The sequence below is a fragment of the Ranitomeya imitator genome, chromosome 3 (genome assembly GCF_032444005.1).
Source record: "Ranitomeya imitator isolate aRanImi1 chromosome 3, aRanImi1.pri, whole genome shotgun sequence".
In the NCBI taxonomy this organism is placed as follows: domain Eukaryota; kingdom Metazoa; phylum Chordata; class Amphibia; order Anura; family Dendrobatidae; genus Ranitomeya; species Ranitomeya imitator.
The window spans coordinates 222,485,155-222,512,602 of record NC_091284.1 but is presented as its reverse complement, the minus strand read 5'-3'; the positions used below and the strand labels follow the sequence as shown (position 1 = coordinate 222,512,602).

General features: G+C 45.0%; 1 protein-coding gene across 1 annotated transcript; it reads right to left on the bottom strand.

The window, feature by feature from the left end:
- On the bottom strand, positions 1–25,881 carry SNRPE (small nuclear ribonucleoprotein polypeptide E). The gene is made up of 5 exons (XM_069756172.1): positions 25,760–25,881; positions 25,523–25,549; positions 19,942–20,004; positions 5,855–5,933; positions 1–260 (listed from the first exon to the last, which is right to left on the bottom strand). Exons 1-5 carry the CDS (start codon positions 25,811–25,813, stop codon positions 205–207), a joined length of 279 nt encoding a protein of 92 aa, XP_069612273.1. The 5' UTR covers positions 25,814–25,881; the 3' UTR covers positions 1–204.
- Between the last annotated feature and the right edge of the window lie 1,567 nt (positions 25,882–27,448).

Here is a 27,448-nt window from a genome sequence, read left to right as displayed (position 1 = left end):
TTATAATTAGAAATTATTTATCAAAATGACAAAACTACGTTTACATGAACATTACTAGTTTCAAAGGAAAAAAAAAAAAAAAAAAATCAAAGTAGAACGGTTTACAGGAAAAATTTGCATCTGGTTCATTGGGAACTTTAAACTTGACATAGTAACAAAAAATATCTTTATGTAAAAAAAAAAAAATCTTGAAACTTGATGTTGTTAATTTATAACACTTTGTAGCAAAGTAATGTTGTCTCCTTTAAGCATTATACGACCTAGGAGGTAAAGAAAAAGAATTAACAACAAAGACAAATGGATAGAGAATTCAATACATTAGCGCCATTAAGAACCCATTAAATGATAATCATCTTTGTAATCACACACAACTAATGTTATTTTATTTTATACACTGCTTCATCAGGAATTATGACAGCCCTAGAGAGCCAGCTGTGGGAACTGCACAATCCACATTAATTACCGGACATCTTGAATATTGTATACACTCTACCAAATCAAGTTTCATTGCTGTTAAGTGGATGTCTATAAGTAAAAAAGGAAATAGCTGACGGAAAGGTTTTAAAATCTAAAAAACATGTAGCATGTACAACAAAACTGATGAAACCAGTGACTGGCTGGACTAATGAATGCTCTGTACTATATTATTCCAGGAAAAACTATCATGAGCCACCAGAGCATTGAGAGCAGAGGGAGGGGAGTTAAAAGGTGAGAAAACAAAAAACAAAACAGGAATTTGTTTTAGTATTACTTTCTTCAGCTAGCTTAACCCTTTCCCAACATGTGACATAATAGTACATCACATGTTGCATGTAGTTGTATGGAGCAGGCTTGGGAGTGGAGTCTGCACCATGTCCAGGATATTCTGTGTACACAGTCAGCATCTTCCCATTAATAGCAGTGACCAAAGGTTGTGCGGATTGCTGCAGTTTAATCATTTTAAATGATTTCAACGGCACTGAAATAGCACTATCAACTATGTAAGCAAACACTGAATCTTGTCAAAGAGGGGCTGATGGGCAACACACTGAATGCCTCATTCATAAGAAAGCAAGACATCTGTATCGTCCCGCACTTAGACGATTTCTTAATAATGGCTCCCTCTACTCCACAGCTCAAGGAACATCTGCAGTCGACACTCCAAATTCTGGAATCTCTAGGATGGCTAGTGAATCAGGAAAAATCAAGACGTAAATCCTTCCCCATCAGGAAGATTTTCCTGGGGATTCTTCTAGATTCTGAAAGGCAGATCTCATTTCTACCAAATGGAAAGCAAATACAGTTTGCCATGTCAGTCCAGGGGTCAATGACATCCTGCATGCAAGTCATTCCTTGGTCTCAGGCCCATAGAAGAATTCTGCAAAATTATATTCTTTCCAATTCGGACATATCTCCGGGTTCTCTCAACAATAGAATCCACCTGCCATACCTTGTAAAAATATCCCTGTAAGTGGTTGTCCTCTACTTGGACAACCCCTTCTTAGTCTAAATATTTATACCCAATAAAATAATTAAAAAAAAAACCCTATACTCACCTCCCATGCCAACACCATTGCAGCAGTGTCAGCACTCACAGTCCCAGGGCTATTGTGCAGTTGTTGGGACATGTGACCCCGGCGCCCAATCGACATCACTGTCTCCACCTTCGGTCAAATTGAACATGAAGAGGAAGTCTGCGCTGCAGCCGCACGCTCACATCCTCTACATGTTCAATTCGACAGGAGGCGGGGACAGTGACACCAGCGCTGATTGGGCACCGGGGGTTAGGTGTCACCAGCAGCATGGAAGCCCCGGGGATAGAGTGCTGACTCAGCAGGAACGGCACCAGCACGGGAGGAGAGTATAATCTTTTTTATTTTTATTTTATCAAGGACAAGCGTGGGTATGGGAAGGAGTTGTCCAAGTAGTGGTCAACTTCTAGAATTGGCGACTACATCCGTAAAATTGATCAAGAACAGACGCCAGCAAGAGAGGCTGGGGAGCTGTAATCTGCACGGAACCTGGCCACAAGACATTGCCAGTCAGTCCTCAAACTTCAGGGAGTTAAAAGGTGGAGGAAGAGACCCTCAGGGCAGCAACACCTATGCTTCAGGGGACCCATGTCAAAGTTTAGTCGGACAACATGACTAGGGGTCCACCTGAGGCATCAGGGGAGCACGATACAAAAATCTGCACAGAATTTCAGCAAGAATATTCGCCTTGGCAGAACTTCACCTCCTGTCTTTTTCAGCTCTCCACTTAAGAGGCCCTGACAAATTTCAAGCACAATTTTATTTCTTTTATTTATTTTTTAAGCAGAAGGGATATACATCCCAGAGAATGAAATCTGAATACAGATATCTTCCACATGATTATGAGAAGATGTGGTCATGCAGAGGTGGATCTGTTTGCAAATCAAACTGCAAACGTAAAAATCATTTTTTTCCTGGATCCCAAGGATACTTCAGTGGAGTTTGATGCATTTGCTCACCCTTGAAAGGTAAGGCTCGCTTATGAGTTCTCTTTAATTCATAGTAACATAGTAACATAGTTAGTAAGGCCGAAAAAAGACATTTGTCCATCCAGTTCAGCCTATATTCCATCATAATAAATACCCAGATCTACGTCCTTCTACAGAACCAAATAATTGTATGATACAATATTGTTCTGCTCCAGGAAGACATCCAGGCCTCTCTTGAACCCCTCGACTGAGTTCGCCATCACCACCTCCTCAGGCAAGCAATTCCAGATTCTCACTGCCCTAACAGTAAAGAATCCTCTTCTATGTTGGTGGAAAAACCTTCTCTCCTCCAGACGCAAAGAATGCCCCCTTGTGCCCGTCACCTTCCTTGGTATAAACAGATCCTCAGCGAGATATTTGTATTGTCCCCTTATATACTTATACATGGTTATTAGATCGCCCCTCAGTCGTCTTTTTTCTAGACTAAATAATCCTAATTTCGCTAATCTATCTGGGTATTGTAGTTCTCCCATCCCCTTTATTAATTTTGTTGCCCTCCTTTGTACTCTCTCTAGTTCCATTATATCCTTCCTGAGCACCGGTGCCCAAAACTGGACACAGTACTCCATGTGCGGTCTAACTAGGGATTTGTACAGAGGCAGTATAATGCTCTCATCATGTGTATCCAGACCTCTTTTAATGCACCCCATGATACTGTTTGCCTTGGCAGCTGCTGCCTGGCACTGGCTGCTCCAGGTAAGTTTATCATTAACTAGGATCCCCAAGTCCTTCTCCCTGTCAGATTTACCCAGTGGTTTCCCGTTCAGTGTGTAATGGTGATATTGATTCCCTCTTCCCATGTGTATAACCTTACATTTATCTTAAATGTAAATTCCATTGCTGCAAAAAACATTGCAGAAAAACAGAGGTGTCAATATGTTCCTCATAGCAATAATATGGCCAAAAAGATGATTGTTTGGAATGCTAATAAACCTGAAGATAGAGGGTCTGCTAGTTGTCCCTCTGATCCACGACTTGTTGCATCAGGGTACGATCTATCATCTGATCCCCCCAGAACCTATGAATATCTGCCTGGCTTATGAAGCCTCAATCCTAAGAGCTAGAGGTCCATCAGAGGGAGTGATCCATACCCTCTAGAAGAGCAGGAAGCTTGTTACAAATTCCATCTATGCTAAGATTTGGAAGATCTTCAGGTTATGGTATGGGCCCCTTCCTCTGAACACTTTCCATCCAAAAATTGCCAAAATATTGGACTTCTTGCAGGAGGGCTTGTCAACAGGGTTAAAACAGGGTATCCTCAAGGTCCAGGTATCGGCCTGAAACTCCTATTTCGATAGAAATATGTCAGAACACCGATGAAGATATTTAAGACAGTCGCCTCATGACTGCATCCAAGAAGATCCAATGGAATCCCATTGTGGGAATTGAATATTGTACTCAGGGGTCTCACTATGTTTCCCTTAGAACCAATGTCCACAATACACATAGATAAGCTATTATGGAAAGCGGTATTTCGTCATGACAACAGCTAGGAGGGCGAGTGAAATTCAGGCCCTATCTAAGGGTACCGTCACACTATACCATTTCGATCGCTACGACGGTACGATTCGTGACGTTCCAGCGATATCGTTACGATATCGCTGTGTCTGACACGCAGCAGCGATCAGGGATCCTGCTGAGAATCGTACGTCGTAGCAGATCGTATGGAACTTTCTTTCATCGCTGGATCTCCCGCTGTCATCGCTAGATCGGTGTGTGTGACACCGATCTAGCGATGCGATCCAGCGATGCGTTCGCTTGTAACCAGGGTAAACATCGGGTAACTAAGCGCAGGGCCGCGCTTAGTAACCCGATGTTTACCCTGGTTACAAGCGTTAAACTAAAAAAAAAAACAAACAGCACATACTTACATTCTGGTGTACGTCAGGTCCCTTGCCGTCTGCTTCCCGCACTGTGACTGCCGGCCGTAAAGTGAAAGCAGAGCACAGCGGTGACGTGCTTTCACTTTCACTTTACGGCCGGCAGTCACAGTGCGGGAAGCAGACGGCAAGGGACGTGACGGACACCAGATGTAAGTATGTGCTGTTTGTTTTTTTTTAGTTTTACGCTTGTAACCAGGGTAAACATCGGGTTACTAAGCGCGGTCCTGCGCTTAGTTACCCGATGTTTACCCTGGTTACCCGGGTACCTCGGCATCGTTGGTCGCTGGAGAGCTGTCTGTGTGACAGCTCCCCAGCGACCACACTACGATTTACCTACGATCACGGCCAGGTCATATCGCTGGTCGTGATCGTAGGTAAATCGTATAGTGTGACGGTACCCTAACAGGGAACCCTATCTAAAGATCCTTGAAGATAGGATAGTTCTCCAGCTAGACCCATCATTCTTGCTTAAAGGGACTCGGTCACCTGAATTTGGAGGGAACAATCTTCAGCCATAGGGGCGGGGTTTTCGGGTGTTTGATTCACTCTTTCCTTACCCGCCGGCTGCATACTGGCTGCAATATTGGATTGAAGTTCATTCTCTGTCCTCCATAGTACACGCCTGCGCAAGGCAAGTTTGCCTTGTGCAGGCATGTAGTACGGAGGACAGAGAATGAACTTCAATCCAATATTGCAGCCGGCGGGTAAGGAAAGGGTGAATCAAATACCCGAAAACCCCGCCCCTATGGCTGAAGATTGTTCCCTCCAAATTCAGGTGACAGAGTCCCTTTAAAGTGACAACAAACTTTCAGATGGCTCAGCAGATAGTCTTCACTTCTTTTTGTCAGTATCTTAAAAATAGCACAGAAGAATTCCATGTTTTAGATGTCAGGAGGAGGACTTCTCTCTAACAGGCTGAGGCCGGGTGGAAAGATCAGAATTTCTTTCTACAATACTGTGGCCCAAACAAAGGGAAGAAAGTCTAAAAAAAAATTATGATAGCAAACTGAATTAAGAAGGCGATCTGCAAATCATATAAGAGCCAGAATCGATGAAAGCTCATTCCACCAGAGCCATGTCTGTCTCCTCGTGGTTATCCATGCAGACAATAGACCATTACTCAGACTCCGAGAGGTAAATGGACTCCTAGATCCCTAATTTCTAGTTAGGACACGAAACATTGTTGCTTTGAAGGGGAATGGAGCTTTTCTGTCCCTGTATCATAGATTTGTAACCCCACAGGGTGGGGGGTCCCACTCTGTGAAGATGGCATGTCTCTGCGCACCCTGTGAGGTCAGTTTTGAAATTAAGAGTCTACAGCAGCTGCACAAATTTACAGCAAAAGGAACAGGAGCCCAATTTCTATCAAGCCATTACATTCTTTTTAATGATTTACAGAATGATATAAAGACGACCTTTGTAAGTAGAAACCTTTTATCCTAACTTAGACGTATTAATCAAATTCACTCACCAAGCTGTTTCCTTGACTTTGTTTTCAGGTGGATTTCTTCAGCGTCATCCAAAACTAGATTCATATACTCATCAAAACCCTGCAAATTACACAAGAAGTATAATGAAATCAACTACCCCAACACCTTATAGAGAAAGTGCAAAACTTAATTCACCACTGGCTTTTTGCAAATTTGCCCACTGGCTTTTCACAGTGAAGCGGGGTATACGCTGCCCATTTCCATTGGCGCATTGCACACACCCAAAGAGGCAGAAGTGGTGCAAGCTTCAGCCACCCGTACAAATCTCACGTCTGACTGATACCTGCATCACTGCGGTCTCCCTGGGCATGCATTGTGCCAGTGCACATACACACAAATCATTGTGCATTGCCAGGGAGTCAGACATTTGCAAATCATGTCACACATACCCAACTGGGTGTAATAACATGATTAGTGGAGAGATTAGTGTAGGGAGATCAACATCCCCAAGTCTAGTCACCCATTAATTAGCATATATGGAGAGTCAAAAATCTATAACCCATGAAAAAAGGCTTGGAAGAGAGAAAAAAAATTCATGGTGGCAGTTTGGGGGACCTGAGGAAGCTGACAGGTTCTCTTTAATCACAGACAGAACAGGGATATACGGTAATTCATGCAGATCCCATTTGACCTGTGACATGAATCAGAAACCAATATGTCTTTGTTGTTCTTTTGCAGACACATGGTTCGCATTAAAAAAAAACAAAAACAAAAAAACACAAACCCCCCCCCCACAGAAATGTGAACAGCTTCATAGACTAATGCATACGTATTCTCACTTTGATTTTCATGCGCAAAGAAATAAAATAAAATTAAAGCCCTGGCACACGTTTTGTGTGCGTTTCCTTGACGTGGGGGTTGCTGGGCTTTTAATTGCAACAGAGATAGGAGTAAGCATCCATTGCAGGTATGTCTGATATGCAATGATTAATACTTAACTTTAGTGGTCATTGTTGCACCTTATGCCTTGAGGATATAGATATAGATAGATAGATAGATAGATAGATAGATAGATAGATAGATAGATAGATAGATAGATAGATAGATATAGATATATATATATATATATATATACACACATATGCACACATACATATACACATATATATATTAGTATATACTTGGGTATAAGCCGAACCCCTAATTTTGCCACAAAAAACTTAATGACTCGAGTATAAGCTTAGGGTGGAAAATGCAGCAGCTACCAGTAAATGTCAAAAGTAAAAATAGATACCAATAAAAGTAAACTTAATTGAGACATCAGTAGGTTAAGTGTTTTTGAATATCCATATTGAATCAGGAGCCCCATATAATGCTCCATAAAGTTTATGATGGCCCCATAAGATGCTCCATATTAAAATATGCCCCATATTAAAATATGCCCCATATAATCCTGCATAAAGGTTAATAATGGCCCCATAAGATGCTCCATAGACACACTTGCCTAATATAATGCTGCACAAATGTTGATTATGGCCCCTTAAGATGCTCCATAAAGATATTTGCGCCATATAGTGCTGCACAAACGTTATGGCCCATAAGATGCTCCAGACACTTGCCCCATTTGCTGCGATAAAAAAAAATCAAAAAAAAAAATCACATACTCACCTCTCCCGTCGCTCAGGCCCCCCGGCACTTGCTATATTCACCCGACATCGTTCCGGCGCCGCTCCATCTTCAGCGTCTTCTGCACTGACGTTCAGGCAGAGGGCGCGCACTAACCACATCACCGCGCCCTGTGACCTGAGCGTCACTGCAGAAGGCGCTGAAGACGGAGCGGCGCCGGAACGGGGACCAGGTGAATATCACGCAGCGCTGCGCTCCCCGTTATACTCACCTGCTCCTGGCGCGGTCCCCGCTTCCCCGGCGCCTCAGCTTCTTCCTTGTAGTGAGCGGTCACCGTTGCTGCTCATTACAGTAATGAATATGCGGCTCCACCCCTATGGGAGGTGGAGCCGCATATTCATTACTGTAATGAGCAGTACCATGTGACCGCTCACTACAGGAAGAAGCTGAGGCGCTGGGGAAGCAGGGACCGCGCCAGGAGTAGGTGAGTGTAATTAGACAGCCCCCGCTCCCCCTCCCCTGCCGACCCCTGGGTATGACTCGAGTATAAGCTGAGGGGCAATTTCAACCGCAAAAAATGGGCTGAAAATCTCGGCTTATACGATTGTATGCATGCATGCATGCATACATACATACATACATACACATACATAGATTATATATATATATATATATATATATATATATATATATATATATATATATATATATATATATATATATATATATATACACATAATCTATCATTGTCTAAGGGTTACTTCCGTCTTTCTGTCACGGTTATTCATTCGCTGATTGGTGTCGCCAGCTGCCTGTCATGGCTGCCGTGACCAATCAGCGACGGGCACAGTCCGGAAGAAAATGGCCGCTCCTTACTCCCCGCAGTCAGTGCCTGTCGCCCGCATACTCCCCTCCGGTCACCGCTAACACAGGATTAATGCCGGCGGTAACGGACCGCGTTATGCTGCAGGTGACGCACTCCGCTACCGCCGCTATTAACTTTGTGTGTCCCCAACTTTTCACTATTGACGCTGCCTATGCGGCATCAATAGTAAAAAATGTAATGTTAAAAATAATAAAAAAAACCTGCTATACTCACCCTCTGTAGTCCGCTGAGCCGCTCGCGCCAGCCGCCATCTTCCGTTGCAGGTTCTGGTGGCAAACATGGTATGGGAGAAGGACCTGCCATGACGTCACGGTCATGTGACCGCGATGTCATCACAGGCCCTGCACTAGAAAGACCTGCCATGACGTCACGGTCATGTGACCGCGACATCATCACAGGCCCTGCGCGCCTGCGTTAGAAAGACCTGCCATGACGTCACGGTCATGTGACCGCGACGTCATCACAGGTCCTGCGCTCATACCAACCCTGGGACCGGAAGCTGCCGTGGACTACAAGGGGCCCTAGGAAAGGTGAGTATATGTTTACTTTTTAGCCTGTGACAAACCTGGCTGGGCAATATACTACGTGACTGGCCAATATACTACATGGCTCTGCTGTATACTACTTCGCTGTGCAATATACTACGTGGCTCTGTGCTGTATACTACGTCACTGGGCAATATACTACGTCACTGGGCAATATACTACGTGGTTCTGTGCTGTATACTACATGGGCTGTGCAATATACTACGTGGACATGCATATTCTAGAATACTCGATGCGTTAGAATCAGGATAAAGATATATATATCCTGATTCTAACGCATCGAGTATTCTAGAATATGCATGTCTATAGCAGCAGCAGCCACACAGTATATAGCACAGGCCACGACATATTCTTGAATACCCGATGCGTTAATACAGGCCACGCAGTATATAACAGCGGCCACGCAGTATATAACAGCGGCCACGCAGTATATAACAGCGGCCACGCAGTATATAACAGCGGCCACGCAGTATATAACAGCGGCCACGCAGTATATAACAGCGGCCACGCAGTATATAACAGCGGCCACGCAGTATATAACAGCGGCCACGCAGTATATAACAGCGGCCACGCAGTATATAACAGCGGCCACGCAGTATATAACAGCGGCCACGCAGTATATAACAATAACTTTTTTTTTTTTTTAATTATTTGTAACATTAGATCTTTTACTATTGATGCTGCAAACGCAGCATCAATAGTAAAAAGTTGGTCACACAGTGTTAAACACTGCGTTACCGAAGTGCGTTACACCGCGCTCCGGTAACGCTGGCATTAACCCTTTGTCAGGGCTGACTGGAGGGGAGTATGGAGCGGGCAATGGTCGTGGGAGTTTTGCCACGACCAATCAGCGACTTGGATTTCCATGACAGACAGAGGCCACGACCAATGAATAACCGTGAGAGACAGAAAGACAGACAGAAGGACAGAGACAGATGGAAGTGACCCTTAGACATATATAACACACACACTTATATGAAAAAGTTTGGGCACCCCTATTAATCTTAAGCTTAATGTTTTATAAAAATAGTTTTTTTTTGCAACAGCTATTTCAGTTTCATATATCTAATAACTGTTGGACACAGTAATGTTTCTGCCTTGAAATGAGGTTTATTGTACTAACAGAAAATGTGCAATCTGCATTCAAACAAAATTTGACAGGTGCATAAGTATGGGCACCCTTATCATTTTCTTGTTTTAAATACTCCTACCTACTTTTTACTGACTTACTAAAGCACTTTTTTTTGTTTTCTAACCTCATTGAGCTTTGAACTTCATAGCCAGGTGTATGTAATCATGAGAAAAACTACTTAAAGTGGCCACTTGCAAGTTGTTCTCCTGTTTGAATCTCCTCTGAAGAGTGGCATCATGGGCTCCTCAAAACAACTGTCTAATGATCTGAAAACAAAGATTATTCAACATAGTTGTTCAGGGGAAGGATACAAAAAGGTGTCTCAGAGATTTAACCTGTCAATTTCCACTGTGAGGAACATAGTAAGGAAATGGAAGAACACAGGTACAGTTCTTGTTAAGGCCAGAAGTGGCAGGCCAAGAAAAACTTCAGAAAGACAGAGAAGAAGAATGGTGAGATCAGTCAAGGACAATCCTCAGACCACCTCCAGAGAGCTGCAGCATCAACTTGCTGCAGATGGTGTCACTGTGCATCGGTCAACTATACAACGCACTTTACACAAGGAGAAGCTATATGGGAGAGTGATGCGAAAGGAGCAGTTTCTGCAAGCACGCCACAAACAGAGTCGGCTGAGGTATGCAAAAGCACATTTGGAGAAGCCAATTTCTTTTTGGAAGAAGGTCCTGTGGACTGATGAAACCAAGATTGAGTTGTTTGGTCATACAAAAAGGCATTATACATGGCGGCCAAAAAACACAGCATTCCAAGAAAAAAAAAAAAAAAACAACACTTGCTACCCACAGTGAAATTTGGTGGAGGTTCCATCATGCTTTGGGGCTGTGTGGCCAATGCCGGCACCGGGAATCTTGTTAAAGTTGAGGGACGCATGGATTCCTCTCAGTATCAGCAGATTCTTGACAATAATGTTCATGAATCAGTGACAAAGTTGAAGTTACGCAGGGGATGGATCTTTCAGCAAGATAATGATCCAAAACACCGCTCCAAATCTACTCAGGCATTCATGCAGAGAAACAACTACACTGTTCTAGAATAGCCATCCCAGTCCCCAGACCTGAATATCATTGAACATCTGTGGGATCATTTGAAGAGGGCTGTCCATGCTCGGCGACCATTAAACTTAACTGAACTGGAATTGTTTTGTAAAGAGGAATGGCCAAAATCACCAAGGTTACTTACTGGTAGCCGGTTTTTCCAGAACCCATGACGGCACACCTGAGAGGGGATCCGCCCAGCCAGGACAGGAAACCCTACTGAAGATAAAAGGGCGGTACCTCTCGGTCGCTTCAGTTGGTTTTCAGAGCATGAGAGGCCCCCCTGGTTAGTACACATGGCAATCCAACACCACATCATATTAACTAAAAGCACCCAAAACAATAGTGCACACCGAAAGGGTGATAAAGGGGGGGGGAATATACGGGTGCAGTCATAGGTTCCGGAAAAACCGGCTACCAGTAAGTAACCTTGGTGTTCTCCCTTCCCCCATGACGGCACACCTGAGCGACTTTTGTAGAAAGAAAAAAACCTTAGGGAGGGACCACCGCTTGGAGTACCCTTCTACCAAAGGTTAGGTCAGAGGAGGAAAGGTCTAGCCGGTAGTGTTTGAAAAAAGTCGAGGGTGAGGACAAGGTAGCGGCCTTGCAAATTTGGTCAATTGATACCTCAGCCTTCTCTGCCCAGGAGGTAGCCATAGCTCTGGTGGAGTGAGCCTTGATGCCGTCAGGAACCGGAGTGCCACTTGCAGAATAGGATAGACTAATGGCCTCCCTGATCCATCTAGCAATGGTACTTTTAGCTACCCCACACCCTTTTTTACTACCCTGAAAGGCTACAAATAGGGTTTGATCTTTCCTCCACTGACTAGTCATGGTCATGTATTGTAACATGGATCTCCTCACATCTAACATATGGAACTTTTGTTCTCCCAGATTTTTAGGATTATTACAAAATGATGGTAACGTAATCTCCTGACTCCTATGAAATTTTTGGACTACTTTGGGGAGATACGCTGGATCTGGTCTTAGGATTATCCTGTCATCAAGAATCTGAGTGTAAGGAGGGCATATTGATAGAGCTTGTAAATCACCTACCCTACGGGCCGATGTTAGGGCTACTAGTAGGACTGTTTTCAGGGTGAGCAATTTAGGTGATATCTCCTGCAAAGGCTCAAAAGGTTCTTTGGTTAAGGCCTCCAAGACCAGATTTAGATCCCAGGGAGGAATTTTGGGGATAATAACCGGTCTAGACCTGCCACAGGATTTTATAAATCGTGAAACCCACCTATTAGATGCTAGGTTGCAATTATATAGGGCCCCTAAGGCTGAAACTTGAACCTTCAGGGTGCTAGTTGCTAATCCTAGTTGCAAACCCGTTTGTAGAAATTCTAGGATGGGACCCACTGGAGCTACATCCCCTAACGGTTCACCCAAGAAGTCTAAAAATTTCTTCCAGGTCCTACCGTAGATTCTGGATGTTATAGGCTTCCTGCTTTTTAACAGGGTGGAGATTAACCCTGGGGAGAATCCTTGGCGACTCAGTAACACCCTCTCAAATTCCAGCTGCCAGATGGAAGCCCTTCACCTGAGAGTGGGTTACTGGTCCCTGGGTTAACAGGTCCGGCACATCTGGCAGGATCCACGGGTCTGTTAACGACATCTGCCTTAGAAGAGAGAACCATGGTCTTCTTGGCCAGAATGGAGCGATGAGTATTATTTTCGCTCGGTCTTCTCCGATTTTCTGGACTACTATTGGAATCATCACTATTGGGGGAAATGCGTAGGCCAGAGAGAATTTCCACGGTATTAGTAGGGCATCTACCGCAAAAGGATGTTCCTTTGGGTTCAGTGAGCAGAACTTTGTCACTTTTTTGTTGTGTGAGGTGGCAAATAAGTCTATCTCTGGAGTACCCCAGGCCTGTACTATTTGTTGAAATACTCCAGGATTCAGGGACCACTCCCCTTGTCTCAGAATTCTGCGACTCAGAAAATCTGCCTGTGAGTTCTCTACACCCCTTATGTGTAGTGCTTTTAGGGAAGATAGGTGTTGTTCTGCCCAATGAAATAGTAAATTTGACACCTCCATGAGGTTCCGAGACCTCGTCCCCCCTTGGTGATTGATGTATGCCACTACTGCTCGATTGTCTGTCAATTCGAGCATGGCGGCCCTGGAGCAGGGGAAAAAAATGTTTCAAGGACTTTTCTACTGCCCATAGTTCTTTTACGTTCGAGCCATAGCTCTTTTCTTGGGAGGACCAAGTTCCTTGAACTGAATGGGATCTTAAGTGAGCTCCTCAACCTAAACCGCTTGCGTCGGTCGTAATGATGTCCTTCGACCGGATTCTGCCACTGGACTCCCATAGTGAGATGTTCCTCTATGGTCCACCAGACTAAGGAATCTCTTACCTCCCGATGAAGACATAGATTTCCTTCCAAACGCCCTTTTAACAGTCTTTGGGCTGACAAAACTTCCCACTGTAGTTGTCTCAGGTGGAATTATGCCCACCCTACGGCCGGAATGCAAGATGTTAACGAGCCTAGTAAGGGACATCGCTTTTCTTAGGGTCATCTCGGGTTGGTGTATTGCTGCAGTGGTCAAGTTGATTATTTTGGCTACTTTGTTTTCCGGGAGGAGGCAGAGCTGACGTTCTGAATCTAGTATTAATCCTAGGAAGGACTGTACCTTTACTGGAACTAATTTCGATTTGGGAACATTTATCATCCAACCCAGCTCTATTAGAGTTGATGTCACTACCGTTATCTGATGGGAGCAATCGGCCTCTGTCTTCCCTATCACAAGAAAATCGTCCAAATACGGAACAATCACGACATTCCGGGAACGGAGATATAACATTACCTCTGCCATCACCTTGGTGAAGACCCTGGGAGCTGTAGATAGGCCGAATGGAAGGGCTGTATATTGGTAATATTTCACTTGGTTTTGTATGTAGAGTGCCACCCTCAAGTATCTCCAGTATCCGCGATGTATTGGAATATGGTAATATGCCTCCTTCAAGTCTATTACTGCCATGAAGCAGTGAGGAAACAGAAGCTTTGTGGTTGTATTGATGGACTCCACCTTGAAGGAGTGATTTTCTATTGAATGGTTGAGTTTTCTTAGGTTGATTATGGTCCTCAATGAACCATCGGGTTTCTGTATCAGAAAGAGGGGGGAGTAAAACCCCCTTCCTATTTCCTGAACCGGGACTTCTTGCAAGACATTTTTCTGAATCAGACCAAGGACTTCTGTTTCTAGAGCTAATTGTTCCTGCTGGACTTTCCTCCGAGGAGTTATTACAAAATTGTGCCTGGGTGGATGGATAAATTTTATTTTTAGGCCGTCTTTAATAATATTTAGAACCCAGGTGCTCGGGGAGATGTTTATCCAGGCTGGATGGAAGAGGGAGAGTCTTCCTCCAACCTGTGATGTAATGTCATTGGGGGGATTTTTTTGCAGAGGTAGAGGGCCCTCTGAACATATAGCCCGATCTCCTTTTATCTTTGAACTCCCAATTTCTCCTATCTCCTGGAGGTCTGCCTCTATTATATCTTCTCCGAAAAAAGGGTTTTTTAGGATCCTTAGGGAAGGTTGGAAAGGCTTTATTTTTGTCTCCTGCCTGTTCCAATATTTCTTCTTTTTCCCAAAGAGGAGTTGACCGTCGCATGGGATGGAACAAAGTTTATGTTTTGATGGCAGGTCTACCGGACGCCCTTTGAGCCATAAGGCTCTTCTGGCCGCGTTGGACAGGCCCGCTGCTCTAGCCGTTAACTTTGCAGAGTCTATGGAGGAATCTGCCAAGAAGGCTGCTGCCCCTTGAACTAGGGATATGTTTGTAAGAACGTCATTCCTAGGAACTTTATTTCTTAGCTGGTCTTCAATTTGTTGTAACCAGACCATAAGGGCTCGAGCTGTACAAGTTCCAGCTATAGCTGGTTTCAGGCCTCCTGCCGCAGCTTCCCAGATGTGTTTCAAGAACCCATCTGCTTTTTTGTCTAGTGGATCTTTTAGGACCCCTGAATCTTCTAACAAAAGGGAAGATCTCCTCAAGGATTTGGCTACCGCACCGTCAATCTTAGGGATTTTCTCCCAAGATTCTGAGTCTTTTTCTTCAAAAGGATATCTTCTTTTTGATGAAGAAGGTAGTGTACCCATTTTTTCAGGTTTTTTCCATTCTTTTTCGATCAATGCTTTGATTTTTGCATTGACCGGAAATGTACGCTTCCGTTTTTCATCTAAACCGCGAAACATGACATCCTCAAGTGATCTAGGCGTTTTTTCCTCTTTAAGGCCCATAGCAGTTCTGACCGCTTTAACTAATTTTTCTACATCCTCAGTTGGGAAACATGGACGCCCCCCTGTATCACTATCTGAGGAGGAATCTGAGGACTGGACAGAGGCGGAAGAGGTACAGTGGGGCAACAAAGTATTTAGTCAGTCAGCAATAGTGCAAGTTCCACCACTTAAAAAAACTGAGAAAAAAAAAATCCAGAAAATCACATGGTCTGTTTTTTTTAACATTTTATTTGCATATTATGGTGCAAAATAAGTATTTGGTCAGAAACAAAATTTAATCTCAATACTTTGTAATATATCCTTTGTTGGCAATGACAGAGGTCAAACGTTTTCTGTAAGTCTTCACAAGGTTGCCACACACTGTTGTTGGTATGTTGGCCCATTCCTCCATGCAGATCTCCTCTAGAGCAGTGATGTTTTTGGCTTTTCGCTTGGCAACACGGACTTTCAACTCCATCCAAAGGTTTTCTATAGGGTTGAGATCTGGAGACTGGCTAGGCCACTCCAGGACCTTGAAATGCTTCTTACGAAGCCAATCCTTCGTTGCCCTGGCGGTGTGCTTTGGATCATTGTCATGTTGAAAGACCCAGCCACGTTTCATCTTCAATGCCCTTGCTGATGGAAGAAGGCTTGCACTCAAAATCTCACGATACATGGCCCCATTCATTCTTTCATGTACCCGGATCAGTCGTCCTGGCCCCTTTGCAGAGAAACAGCCCCAAAGCATGATGTTTCCACCATCATGCTTTACAGTAGGTATGGTGTTTGATGGATGCAACTCAGTATTCTTTTTCCTCCAAACACGACAAGTTGTGTTTCTATCAAACAGTTCCAGTTTGGTTTCATCAGACCATAGGACATTCTCCCAAAACTCCTCTGGATCATCCAAATGCTCTCTAGCAAACTTCAGACGGGCCCGGACATGTACTGGCTTAAGCAGTGGGACACGTCTGGCACTGCAGGATCTGAGTCCATGGTGGCGTAGTGTGTTACTTATGGTAGGCCTTGTTACATTGGTCCCAGCTCTCTGCAGTTCATTCACTAGGTCCCCCCGCGTGGTTCTGGGATTTTTGCTCACCGTTCTTGTGATCATTCTGACCCCACGGGTTGAGATTTTGCGTGGAGCCCCAGACCGAGGGAGATTATCAGTGGTCTTGTATGTCTTCCATTTTCTAATTATTGCTCCCACTGTTGATTTCTTCACTCCAAGCTGGTTGGCTATTGCAGATTCAGTCTTCCCAGCCTGGTGCAGGGCTACAATTTTGTTTCTGGTGTCCTTTGACAGCTCTTTGGTCTTCACCATAGTGGAGTTTGGAGGCAGACTGTTTGAGGGTGGGCACAGGTGTCTTTTTATACTGATAACAAGTTTAAACAGGTGCCATTACTACAGGTAATGAGTGGAGGAAAGAGGAGACTCTTAAAGGGAACCTGTCACCTGAATTTGGCGGGACTGGTTTTGGGTCATATGGGCGGAGTTTTCGGGTGTTTGATTCACCCTTTCCTTACCTGCTGGCTGCATGCTGGCTGCAATATTGGATTGAAGTTCATTCTCTGTCCTCCATAGTACACGCCTGCGCAAAGCAATCTTGCCTTGCGCAGGCGTGTACTATGGAGGACAGAGAATGAACTTCAATCCAATATTGCAGCCAGCAGGTAAGGAAAGGGTGAATCAAACACCCGAAAACTCCGCCCATATGACCCAAAACCAGTCCCGCCAAATTCAGGTGACAAAGTCCCTTTAAAAAAGAAGTTACAGGTCTGTCAGAGCCAGAAATCTTGATTGTTTGTTTCTGACTAAATACTTATTTTCCACCATAATATGCAAAAAAAATTATAAAAAAAACAGAATGTGATTTTCTGGATTTTTTTTTCTCAGTTTGTCTCCCATAGTTGAGGTCTACCTATGATGTAAATTACAGACGCCTCATCTTTTTAAGTGGTGGAACTTGCACTATTGCTGACTGACTAAATACTTTTTTGCCCCACAGTAGAGGGAGACCGGGATGATTTTTGACTCCCTAGTTTCTGAGAGGCCTCCGAATCCGTAGACACTTTACGGCTTTTCCTCCCAGCTTTTTTGAGGGCCAATTTTAAGAAGTCTTTTATCTCTGCCTGAATTATGGCTTTAAGGCTTGTGGCAAAATTAGGGGTCTCTTCCTGAATAGTTCTATTAATACAGTCAGCGCAGAGATCCTTCTGCCACTGAACTGCAAGCGGGGCTTTACAAAGGGCACATACACGGTTCTTTGTTTTGCCGCTAGATTTCCTCGACCCCTAGTGATCAAACAGAAAAAATGGACCCTGTTACCATAAGGGTGACATTCACGTAGATCACTCACCACCGCCGACCGTTAAGGGTACCGATTTTGGAGGCTGGACAGATGCTCATGTAGTGTCCTTCCTGGACGCTGAAGAGTCTTGCCGGATGGGACGGCCGCCACTCCTACCACTTGAGCGGCTGCTCCTGTGCTGGTGGCTCGGCAAGGCATCTGATGAGAGCTCTTGACGCTGCTGCTGTAATGGCGGCGGCTGCTGCTCCTGTTGTCCCACTTCCATGTTGAAGCTTGTGGACATGAGCGCGTCTTCTGTGGTCAGACACCCTTTTATGGGGGACCACTGCACTCTCCGCCTCCTCCGGTGCCCTCCCCTCCTCTGCCGCGTCGCCGGAGTCCTATTCCACCGGCCGGCGTTTCTTCATGGGCGCCGCCATCTTGGATCCGGCGCCCGCCCCCGACGTCACACGGGCACGCACATTCCCAGCGTGCCCTGCGCGTGACGTCAGACGGTCGACCCAGAAGCGGCACCGCACCTGGACGCCGGCAGAGGGAGGAGGGCGGCGCGGCAGCTACGGAAGGAGCTGGAACCCCTCCGTGCTGCAACAACGCCCGCTCGGATGCAGAGACCCGGAGGACCTGCGGACGGCGCTTCCAGACTCCCGAACCCGACGCACAGGCGCTGCCTGATTCTTCCACGCCGGGACGGGACCTGGGTAAGTGGAACCGCCGTGTTTCAGTAAGAGGGTCGCTGTCAGGACAGGAAACCCAACTGAAGCGACCGAGAGGTACCGCCCTTTTATCTTCAGTAGGGTTTCCTGTCCTGGCTGGGCGGATCCCCTCTCTCAGGTGTGCCGTCATGGGGGAAGGGAAAATACCTTTATCCAGGAACACATTAAAAGCTACAGGAAGCGACTAGAGGCTGTTATATTTGCATAAGGAGGATCTACTAAATATTAATGTCACTTTTCTGGTGGGGTGCCAATACTTATGCACCTGTCAAATTTTGTTTGAATGCAGATTGCACATTTTCTGTTAGTACAATAAACCTCATTTCAAGGCAGAAACATTACTGTGTCCAACAGTTATTAGATATATGAAACTGAAATAGCTGTTGCAAAAAAAAACTATTTTTATAAAACATTAAGCTTAAGATTAATAGGGGTGCCCTTTTTTCGTGTGTGTGCGTGTGTGTGTGTGTGTGTGTGTGTGTGTGTGTATATACACACACACACGTAGGTATCTAAATGGGAGCATATGAACCCTTTATATACCATAGCTCTCAGTCTGATGTTGTAAACATTTTTTGCTACTTAATAAAGCCATATGTTTTATATATTTCTCTATCAAGAGGGTTTTTGACACTTTTTGTAGGATTTGTGTTTACTGCGGATGATTACTCAGACACATGGCTTGTACTCGCTATATAATATTCTCTATGTTCAGATAACTGGTTTAATGGAATCAGTTAGTTATCCCGCTCACACTCTCCTTCCTTGGGAGCGGCACACAGGAGCTTTCCATTGAGCTCCACTAATCCGCTGCTCGTCAATGAGTCTTATGCCTAAATACATACATGAGACTGAGGTTAAATGACGCCTGTAAATGCATTATTGCCATCTCCAGTTGTAATCATGATAAGATTCATTTAATGGTCCTAACCATGGCTTAAATTGTCAATAACCTATTTTAATAGTGAAAAAATAGACACTGGCAGTGGTAAAAAGCCACTAAGATAATAATTGGAACTAAAGGTACTGTCACATTTAGCGAAGCTGCAGCGATCTAGACAACGATCCCGATCTCTGCAGCGTCGCTGTGTGGTCGCTGGAGAGCTGTCACACAGACAGCTCTCCAGCGACCAACTATGCGAAGTCCACTGGTAACCAGGGTAAACATCGGGTTACTAAGCGCAGGCCCTGCGCTTAGTAACCCGATGTTTACCCTGGTTACCAGTGAAGACATCGCTGAATCGGCGTCACACACACCGATTCAGCGATGTCTGCGGGAGTCCAGCGACGAAATAAAGTTCTGGACTTTCTTCTCCGACCAACGATGTCACAGCAGGATCCAGATTGCTGCTGCGTGTCAAACACAACGATATCGCTATCCATGACGCTGCAACGTCACGGATCGCTAGCGATATCGTTGTGAAGTTGGTCAGTGTGAAGGTACCTTAATGCATGACCAGCAACGTGACAGCAATAAATTCAGAACTAAAATACGCAGAAATAAAGCTACGAATAAATACAAAAAAAACCTGAAACATACACTAACCCACGGCAATAACCTACATATGTACATACGGCCACCAAGACATGATATGTAGAATAAAAGGAAGAGCTCAGCCATCACTTACAATAATGCAGCCTTCAATTCGCATGTTCACCTGCTCATACAGCCACACCTGGATACGGGATCTCTGCAATAGTAACAGTAGAGAAGTCATTGCATATCCTGACCCCACGTATATTAAGCTATGCCCACACCATTACCCTAAATATACCGTGGTGTTCTTCAAGTGTAATTCTTAAAAGGGTACTCTGAAGAGTTTTTGTACTGTTCCTATCCTCAAACTATAAAGAGGAGATGGTCAGCGTGCTTTAATTATCTTTATAAACCTTGTAATTCTGTGACAGGAGCTGCTCCTCATTGCTCTCCCCTCCTGTCTGGGACATTAAATCACAGCAGTGTACAGCTCCCCTCCCTCCCCCCGTGATTAACAGCCAGGTTCCTGATAATAGCAGGGGCTGTGGCCTGCTCCAGGCTGTTCCTAGCTGACCTCCCCACCTCGATACCGGTCTCTATTTAGTCCAAGAACAATCGGTTGACAGCATTGCTTTATTCAATACTGCCATGGTTAATCACCCCAACCCCATATTAAACTTAAGTTTAGTGTCCTGACCCCAGGAACTCTGTGTGATGTACCAGGCATCTTGTCTGTACAGTGTAGTGCAGGCACAGTACAAGTTTATTTTAATCTCCTCTATACCCCTATACTGAGTTATTCCCTTGGGATAGGCGATTACCTGCTGATCAGTGAGAGTCAAATCAAGGGGACCCTCACCAACGAGAGAACAGTGCTCTGCAGAAAAAGTTGAATGCTGTACTTGACCCTCTTCTCTGAATTGGCATGTGTTCCACCTATTCTACGAGTTATTCTATGAGTATAGGATAATTCTTTAAAGGGGTTGTCTGAGCCCGAGACTAAAATCTGCAGTCACTTCATATGACTGCAAAATCGTGACAATATACAGTGCGTACACATTATTTCTCTGTATTCAGTGTGAGCAGATATTCCAGTGACTGCATATATGCACTTTTCAAAGCTAATTATACTTTATTATTTATTTATATAGCACCATTAATTCCATGGTGCTATACATGAGAAGGGGTTACATCAAAATACAAATATCACTTACAGTAAGCAAACTAACAATGACAGACTGGTACAGAGGGGCGAGGACCCTGCCCTTGCGGGCCTACATTCCACAGGATTATGGGGAAGGAGACAGTAGGTCGGGGTGGCAGTAGCTCCGATGGTGTTGAGGTAGCTGTGTGGTCATTACAGGTTGTAAGACTTACCTAACTTCTATCAATTCACTTCTATTGAAAGAAGCTAAAAGCATATAGTTGGTACATAACTACAAGTGAGCAAATCCCATGCATGCAGTCACACAACTGACCACTCACCAGAAATACATTGAGTAACTGCAGATTTTTGCTCCAAGCCTGCACAAACCCTTTAAGATGGCAATAACCCTCCAATGTAAGGAATCAGAATACACCACTGAATGACAAAGCAGCTCGTAAAAGAAAAGTGTAGCCTGTCCCTCATTTTACAAAAAAAGATATACAATAGAAAAAAAAAAATGAGTGACGTATCCCACCCTATGCTTATACAATGATAGATGCTGCAGCACAGACCCTAAAAAGAATGTCACATCGGCTAATACACTCCATCCAGGAAATTTGCTCTCCAACTTTACACATTAAAGGGGTTAACCATAGAAAACAAGTGATCATCTATCCATAAGATTAGTGATCCCTTATAGAATGAAGCTGCAGTTCTCATGCTCCATTTGCTCTCTGTTCATCCCTATGAGGCTGCTGACCTTTACGCTTGGCTTTTCCTCAGCCCCGAAATGAATGGAGCAGCGGAGTTAAAGTGGCTGAGCTGTGGCGCCATTTTGTAGTAGGAATGAGAAAAAAAAAACCTGATCTACAGATTGGTAAGTTAGAAACTATCTTAAAGATGGATAAAAATGGGAATGTCACAAAAGAAAAAACCCATAATAATGTTGGAGGCTTTTAATATACTAAATTGCAAGCAAAACAACCAGCGAGGAGAGTTATATGTAGTAATGATATATAATCTAACTTTTTATTATGCAATATATTAAAAAAAAAAAAAAAGGTCTGGTTAAGGCAGCTCCCTCAATTTTGGGGGCCATTCCAGTTTGTAGTACCATGCTTTAGTACTGCCCTTGCCAGGCGGGAGCAACTACATGGGGTACTTTAGGGCAGGGGTGTCAAACTGCATTCCTCGAGGGCTGCAAACAGGTCATGTTTTCAGGATTTCCTTGTACTGCACAGGTGATAATTTAATCACCAACTCATTATTTGTGTAGGTGATTAAATTATCACCTGTGCAGTACAAGGAAATCCTGAAAACATGACCTGTTTGCAGCCCTCGAGGAATGCAGTTTGACACCCCTGCTTTAGGGCCAGTCGTCACATACCCACGCTCCCCCATCCCGAGATACTTTTGGACATCCCATCATCAGGACAGACTGGTGAGAAAAGAGCCCTTTTTAGTTTTCATCTTGCAAGGAATACTCATGAGCACCTTATTCTATATATGTATACCTTTGGTCACAATCAGTGATGAGCGAGCGTACTCCTTGCTTGAGATCGACCCCATCCCATCTCCTCCGCAACCTCACCACCACACTTCTCCCATCCCTAACCCACTTCTTCAAGCTATCACTAACTTCTGGTACCTTCCCTTCTGCTTTCAAACATGCCACAATCACGCCTATTCTTAAAAAGCCAACCCTCGATCCAGCTGCTAAGTCCAGCTATCGCCCAATATCGCTGCTCCCATTCGCTTCCAAACTCCTGGAGCAGCACGTCCACGCTGAACTTTCCTCCCACCTCTCATCTAACTTGCTCTTTGACAATCTAAAATCTGGTTTCCGCCCCCATCACTCAACTGAGACAACCCTGACCAAAATCACTAACGACCTACTTACAGCCAAAGCTAATGGACAATACTTTGTACTCCTCCTTCTAGACCTGTCCTCTGCCTTCTACACAGTTGACCACTGCCTCTTACTACAGATGCTCTCCTCCTTTGGAATCAAAGACCTCGCCCTATCCTGGATCTCCTCCTACCTTTCCAACCACACATTCAGCGTCTCCCACTCCCATACTACCTCCTCATCCCACCCTCTCTCTGTTGGAGTCCCCAAGGCTCTGTTCTAGGACCCCTACTCTTCTCAATCTATACACTTGGCTTGGGACAACTCAAAGTCCCATGGATTCCAGTACCACCTCTATGTTGATGACACTCAGATCTACCTTTCTGGCCTAGACGTCACCTCTCTGCTGTCCAGAATCCCAGAGTGCCTATCAGCCATATCCTCCTCCTCTTCTCGCTTCCTCAAATTCAATGTGGAAAAATTTGAACTCATCATCTTTCCTCCATCTCATAGATCTTCCTTACCTGACCTATCGCAATCAATGACACCATGCTTCCCCCCCGTACCGGAAGTCCGCTGCCTCGGAGTAACCCTTAACTCTGCCCGGTCCTTCAAACCGCACATCCAAGCTCTTTCCACCTCCTGTCGCCTCCAGCTCAAAAATATCTCCAGAATCAGTCCTTTCCTCAACCGTCAATCTACTAAAATGCTTGTGCATGCCCTCATCATCTCCCACCTCGACTACTGCAACATCCTTTTCTGTGGCCTCCCTGCTAACACCCTTGCACCTCTCTAGTCCATCCTTAACTCTGCTGTCCGACTAATTCATCTCTCTCCTCGCTACTCCTCTGCAAATCTCTTCACTAGCTCCCATTCCCTCAGCGTATCCAGTTCAAATTACTATTACTGACCTACAAAGCCATCCATAACGTGTCTCCTCCATATATCTCTGAACTAATCACCCGATAACTTCCCTCACGTGATCTCCGGTCCTCCCAAGACCTCCTTCTCTCCTCCACACTTATTCGCTCCTCATCCAATCGCCTCCAAAACTTCTCCCGAATATCCCCCATCCTCTGGAACTCTCTGCCCCAACACATCCGACTATCAACCACATTCGGATCCTTCAGACGGAACCTGAAAACCCACCTCTTCAGGAAAGTCAACAGCCTGCACTGACCCCGCTGCCTCCTCATCACTACTGAAGCTACTGCCTCACCAACACCGGAGCTCCTGCAACCCTCAACCTACTGTCTCCTTCCCCACCATCCTGTAGAATGTAAGCCCGCAAGGGCAGGGTCCTCGCCCCTCTGTATCAGTCAGTCATTGTTAGTTTGCTTACTGTGAGTGATATCTGTAACTTGTATGTAACCCTTCACGACCGATCTGCGCTTCCAGAGCTCGGCAGTGATGGCGCTGCAGGAGGCCAGCGAGGCTTATCTGGTGGAGCTGTTCGAGGACACCAACCTGTGCGCCATCCACGCCAAGAGGGTCACCATCATGCCCAAAGACATCCAGCTGGCCCGCCGTATCCGTGGGGAGAGAGCCTAGATCTGTCCTCACCTGACTATACCACAAGTGTCGAAGTTCGTGGATTGGTGCAATGGTAACTATCTGCAGCTAAATGTTAAGAAAACTAAGGAGTTGGTGGCCAACTATAGCAGGATAAAGATGGAATGCTTACCGATCACTATTGCTGGTCAGGAGGTAGAGCAGGTGGAGAGTTACAAATATTTGGGGGTCCATTTGGATAGCAAACTGGACTGGAGAATCCACTCAGAGTTTGTCTACAAGAAGGGGATGAGTAGACTGTATTTCCTAAGGAAACTGAGGTCTTTTAATGTGTGTAGCAAAATGTTAGAAATGTTCTACCAATCTGTGTTGGCAAGTGCCATCTTTTTTGCAATCACGTGCTGGGGTAGTAGTGTGCGGGCCTCTGATGCTAATAAGCTTAATAAGATTATTAAGAAGGCAAGTTCTGCTGTGGGCTGCAATCTGGACTCTTTTGGGGAGGTAGTGGAGAAAAGAACTCTGAAAAAGTGTATGGCGATTATGAACAATAATGCACATCCATTATATGAGCTATTCATGAGACAGAAGAGCACCTTCAGCAACCGGCTAATATTCTGAGGTGTAAGAAGGAAAAATATAGTAAATCGTTTGTGCCAACTGCCATGGGAATGTACAATAATAACATTAGGGTTAAACCACCAAGGTGAATGTCTACTTATTTCTCCACATTTCAGTTCACTCGTTGTGTATGTCCTATTCTAATGTATAATGTTCTTCTGTCAACAAACTGTCATGTCAACTATGTAATTCCTTTATGATTTTTATGTTTGAAGTCGTGCTGCTGTGATACCATAATTTCCCACGGGATCAATAAAGTGTATCGTATCGTAACCCCTTCTCATGTACAGCACCATGGAATCAATGGTGCTATATAAATAAATAATAAGTGATGTATTTACCCCTCCTATGAATGATAGGGGTATAAAACCATATTTCTTACTTTACTGTACAGAACAATCCTATAACTGTGGGATAATATAACCTGACCAATAATTTGAAAGTGATCTATGGTCAGGAACCCAATTATCAATCTTTGATACACCTATCGGGAATTAGTGGATCACAGCTGTGTTTTAATCTTTACAGTCGTGACCTAGAAAAAGCCGCTGGTAACACACAGGGACGGCCTAGGAGCGCCCACACGCATAGAAGGACAATACTTACATTCTGTAGATACCTGAAGATCAGATTCTGAACACAATGGGTTAAGGCAGATAAGAACCACAGAGCGCAGGCAGTGACAGCGCCGCCCCCTGGCCTCAGGCATTACTACAAGCAGCATGGCGAGCACATACGTGAGAGCTGTGCCGGGTCCTGACACCACGCGAGCTCACCCACCCTCCCGGCCCCGCTGCACAGGCGCAGCAACACCCCGAACCTCAGCACAACACAAAAGGATACGATGGGCTGCACCATCACTTTCTGCACCTTCGGCCCCTGTCCTCGGTACGCCATCTTCACCAGATATCAGCCGCCTGCAAAAAAAAAACGGAAGCGGAAAAGGAATCCAACCAGGCGCAGTGACGCAAGAAAATGGACGGAAGTGATGAGACTCCGGACACGTGACGTACACCCCGGAAGTAGTCTTTCCCGCCCTTTTTCGGCCAGTTCCTCATCGGGATGAGAGGTCTTTGGATGACGTCATCAGCATGTGACAGGTTCGTGTGTCATGTGACGTGCCAGCTGCGTCTCTCACGGCTCCCTGCAGACACATGAGTGGGCAGGTGCCGGGTGGTACTTTCAGTGGGTGATGTCGGGGATGTGGCTGCAGGGCTCTGTGCAGACTGCTGCCTTCAGAGGACACAGTTTTTAATCAAGTCATTTTTCCTTTTGTCTCGTGGCTTTCTTCCCTCAGATTCTCCCACATGGCGCCCCTGCTGCATGGATTTTACACAAAATCAGAAATACTCTTTCTGGTTTTGTAACTTTTTAGGCTACTTTCACACTGGCGTTTTCTTTTAATATGTCGCTATGCGTCGTTTTGGGGGAAAAAAACGCATCCTGCAAAGTTGTTTGCAGGATGCGTTTTTGACCCATAGAATAACATTACCGACGCATTGCGACGTATTGTCACACGTTGCAACCGTCGTGCGACGGTTGCGCCGTGTTGTGGCAGACCGCCGGGAGCAAAACAAGTTAAATGTAACGCCTTTTCCGACTGCGCATGCGGGCCGGAACTCTGCCCCCACCTCCCCGCACCTCACAATGCGGCAGCGGATGCGCCGGAGAAATGCATCCGCTGCACCCGTTGTGCGTCGCATCAAACGCTAGCGTCGGAATCTCGGCCCGACGCAATGCGACGGGCCGAATCCGACGCTAGTGTGAAAGTAGCCTAAGTGTTACAAGTCACATGTTTTGCGAAATTTGCCTAAAAAGAGCTGTCGTACCTATAGTTGCTCATTGGGGGGGGGGGACCAGAGTGCATTTGCGCCAATTCTTGCAATCTTTAAAGTCGCATTTGATGAATCAGTCAAAAGTTTCTGGAAAAGCCAAATTGATGTAAAAATCAGGAAACAAAGTGACAAAATACAAGTAAAAGGCTCAAACGGTGACATTGTTACAAATCGTGCAAACTTCTGTGTGATCTTACAGGGACCCTGTCCGGTCTCCGTCCTGGCCCCAGAACGACTTCAAGCCTTCCAGCAGTGTCCGCCATGTCCCAAACTGTAACTCATATTCCGAAAATAACTACTCCGTCTAGGTAAATCATCTTGGGCCATCTCAGGTGATCCAACTCTCGCACATTCCCACAGCTTTAGTCCTCGCTCGTCAAATGGCAATAATAGATTTTTCCTATTGGTTCATTTTGATCACTGTGATAGACTCCATTACAGTGATCAAAATAAAAAAAATAGTAAATCAAACCCCCCTTTATCACCCGCCTTAGGCTAGGTTCACATTAGCATTTATGTTTGCAGCGTATCATCTGCATGCGCGAACGCATGCCAAAACACATGCTTACGCCCCTGCATCTTATGCATGACGCTAAAAAAAGCGTGCGCATGCATTTGCGTTTTTTATGCGCATGGTGGAGTTGGTGACATCATTTCCTGGACATGCGCAGTCTAAAGTACGCATGCGTACCAATGT

What these genes read in the sequence shown, in the direction of transcription:
- SNRPE (XM_069756172.1), bottom strand. Translation starts at nt 25,813, where the DNA reads ATGGCGTACCGAGGACAGGGGCCGAAGGTGCAGAAAGTGATGGTGCAG. An exon ending in TCTTCAGGTATCTACAGAAT is followed by an intron (nt 20,005 to 25,522) that starts GTAAGTATTGTC and finishes TTACTATTGCAG; the next exon opens with AGATCCCGTATCCAGGTGTG. An exon ending in AAAGTCAAGGAAACAGCTTG is followed by an intron (nt 261 to 5,854) that starts GTGAGTGAATTT and finishes TTTACCTCCTAG; the next exon opens with GTCGTATAATGCTTAAAGGA.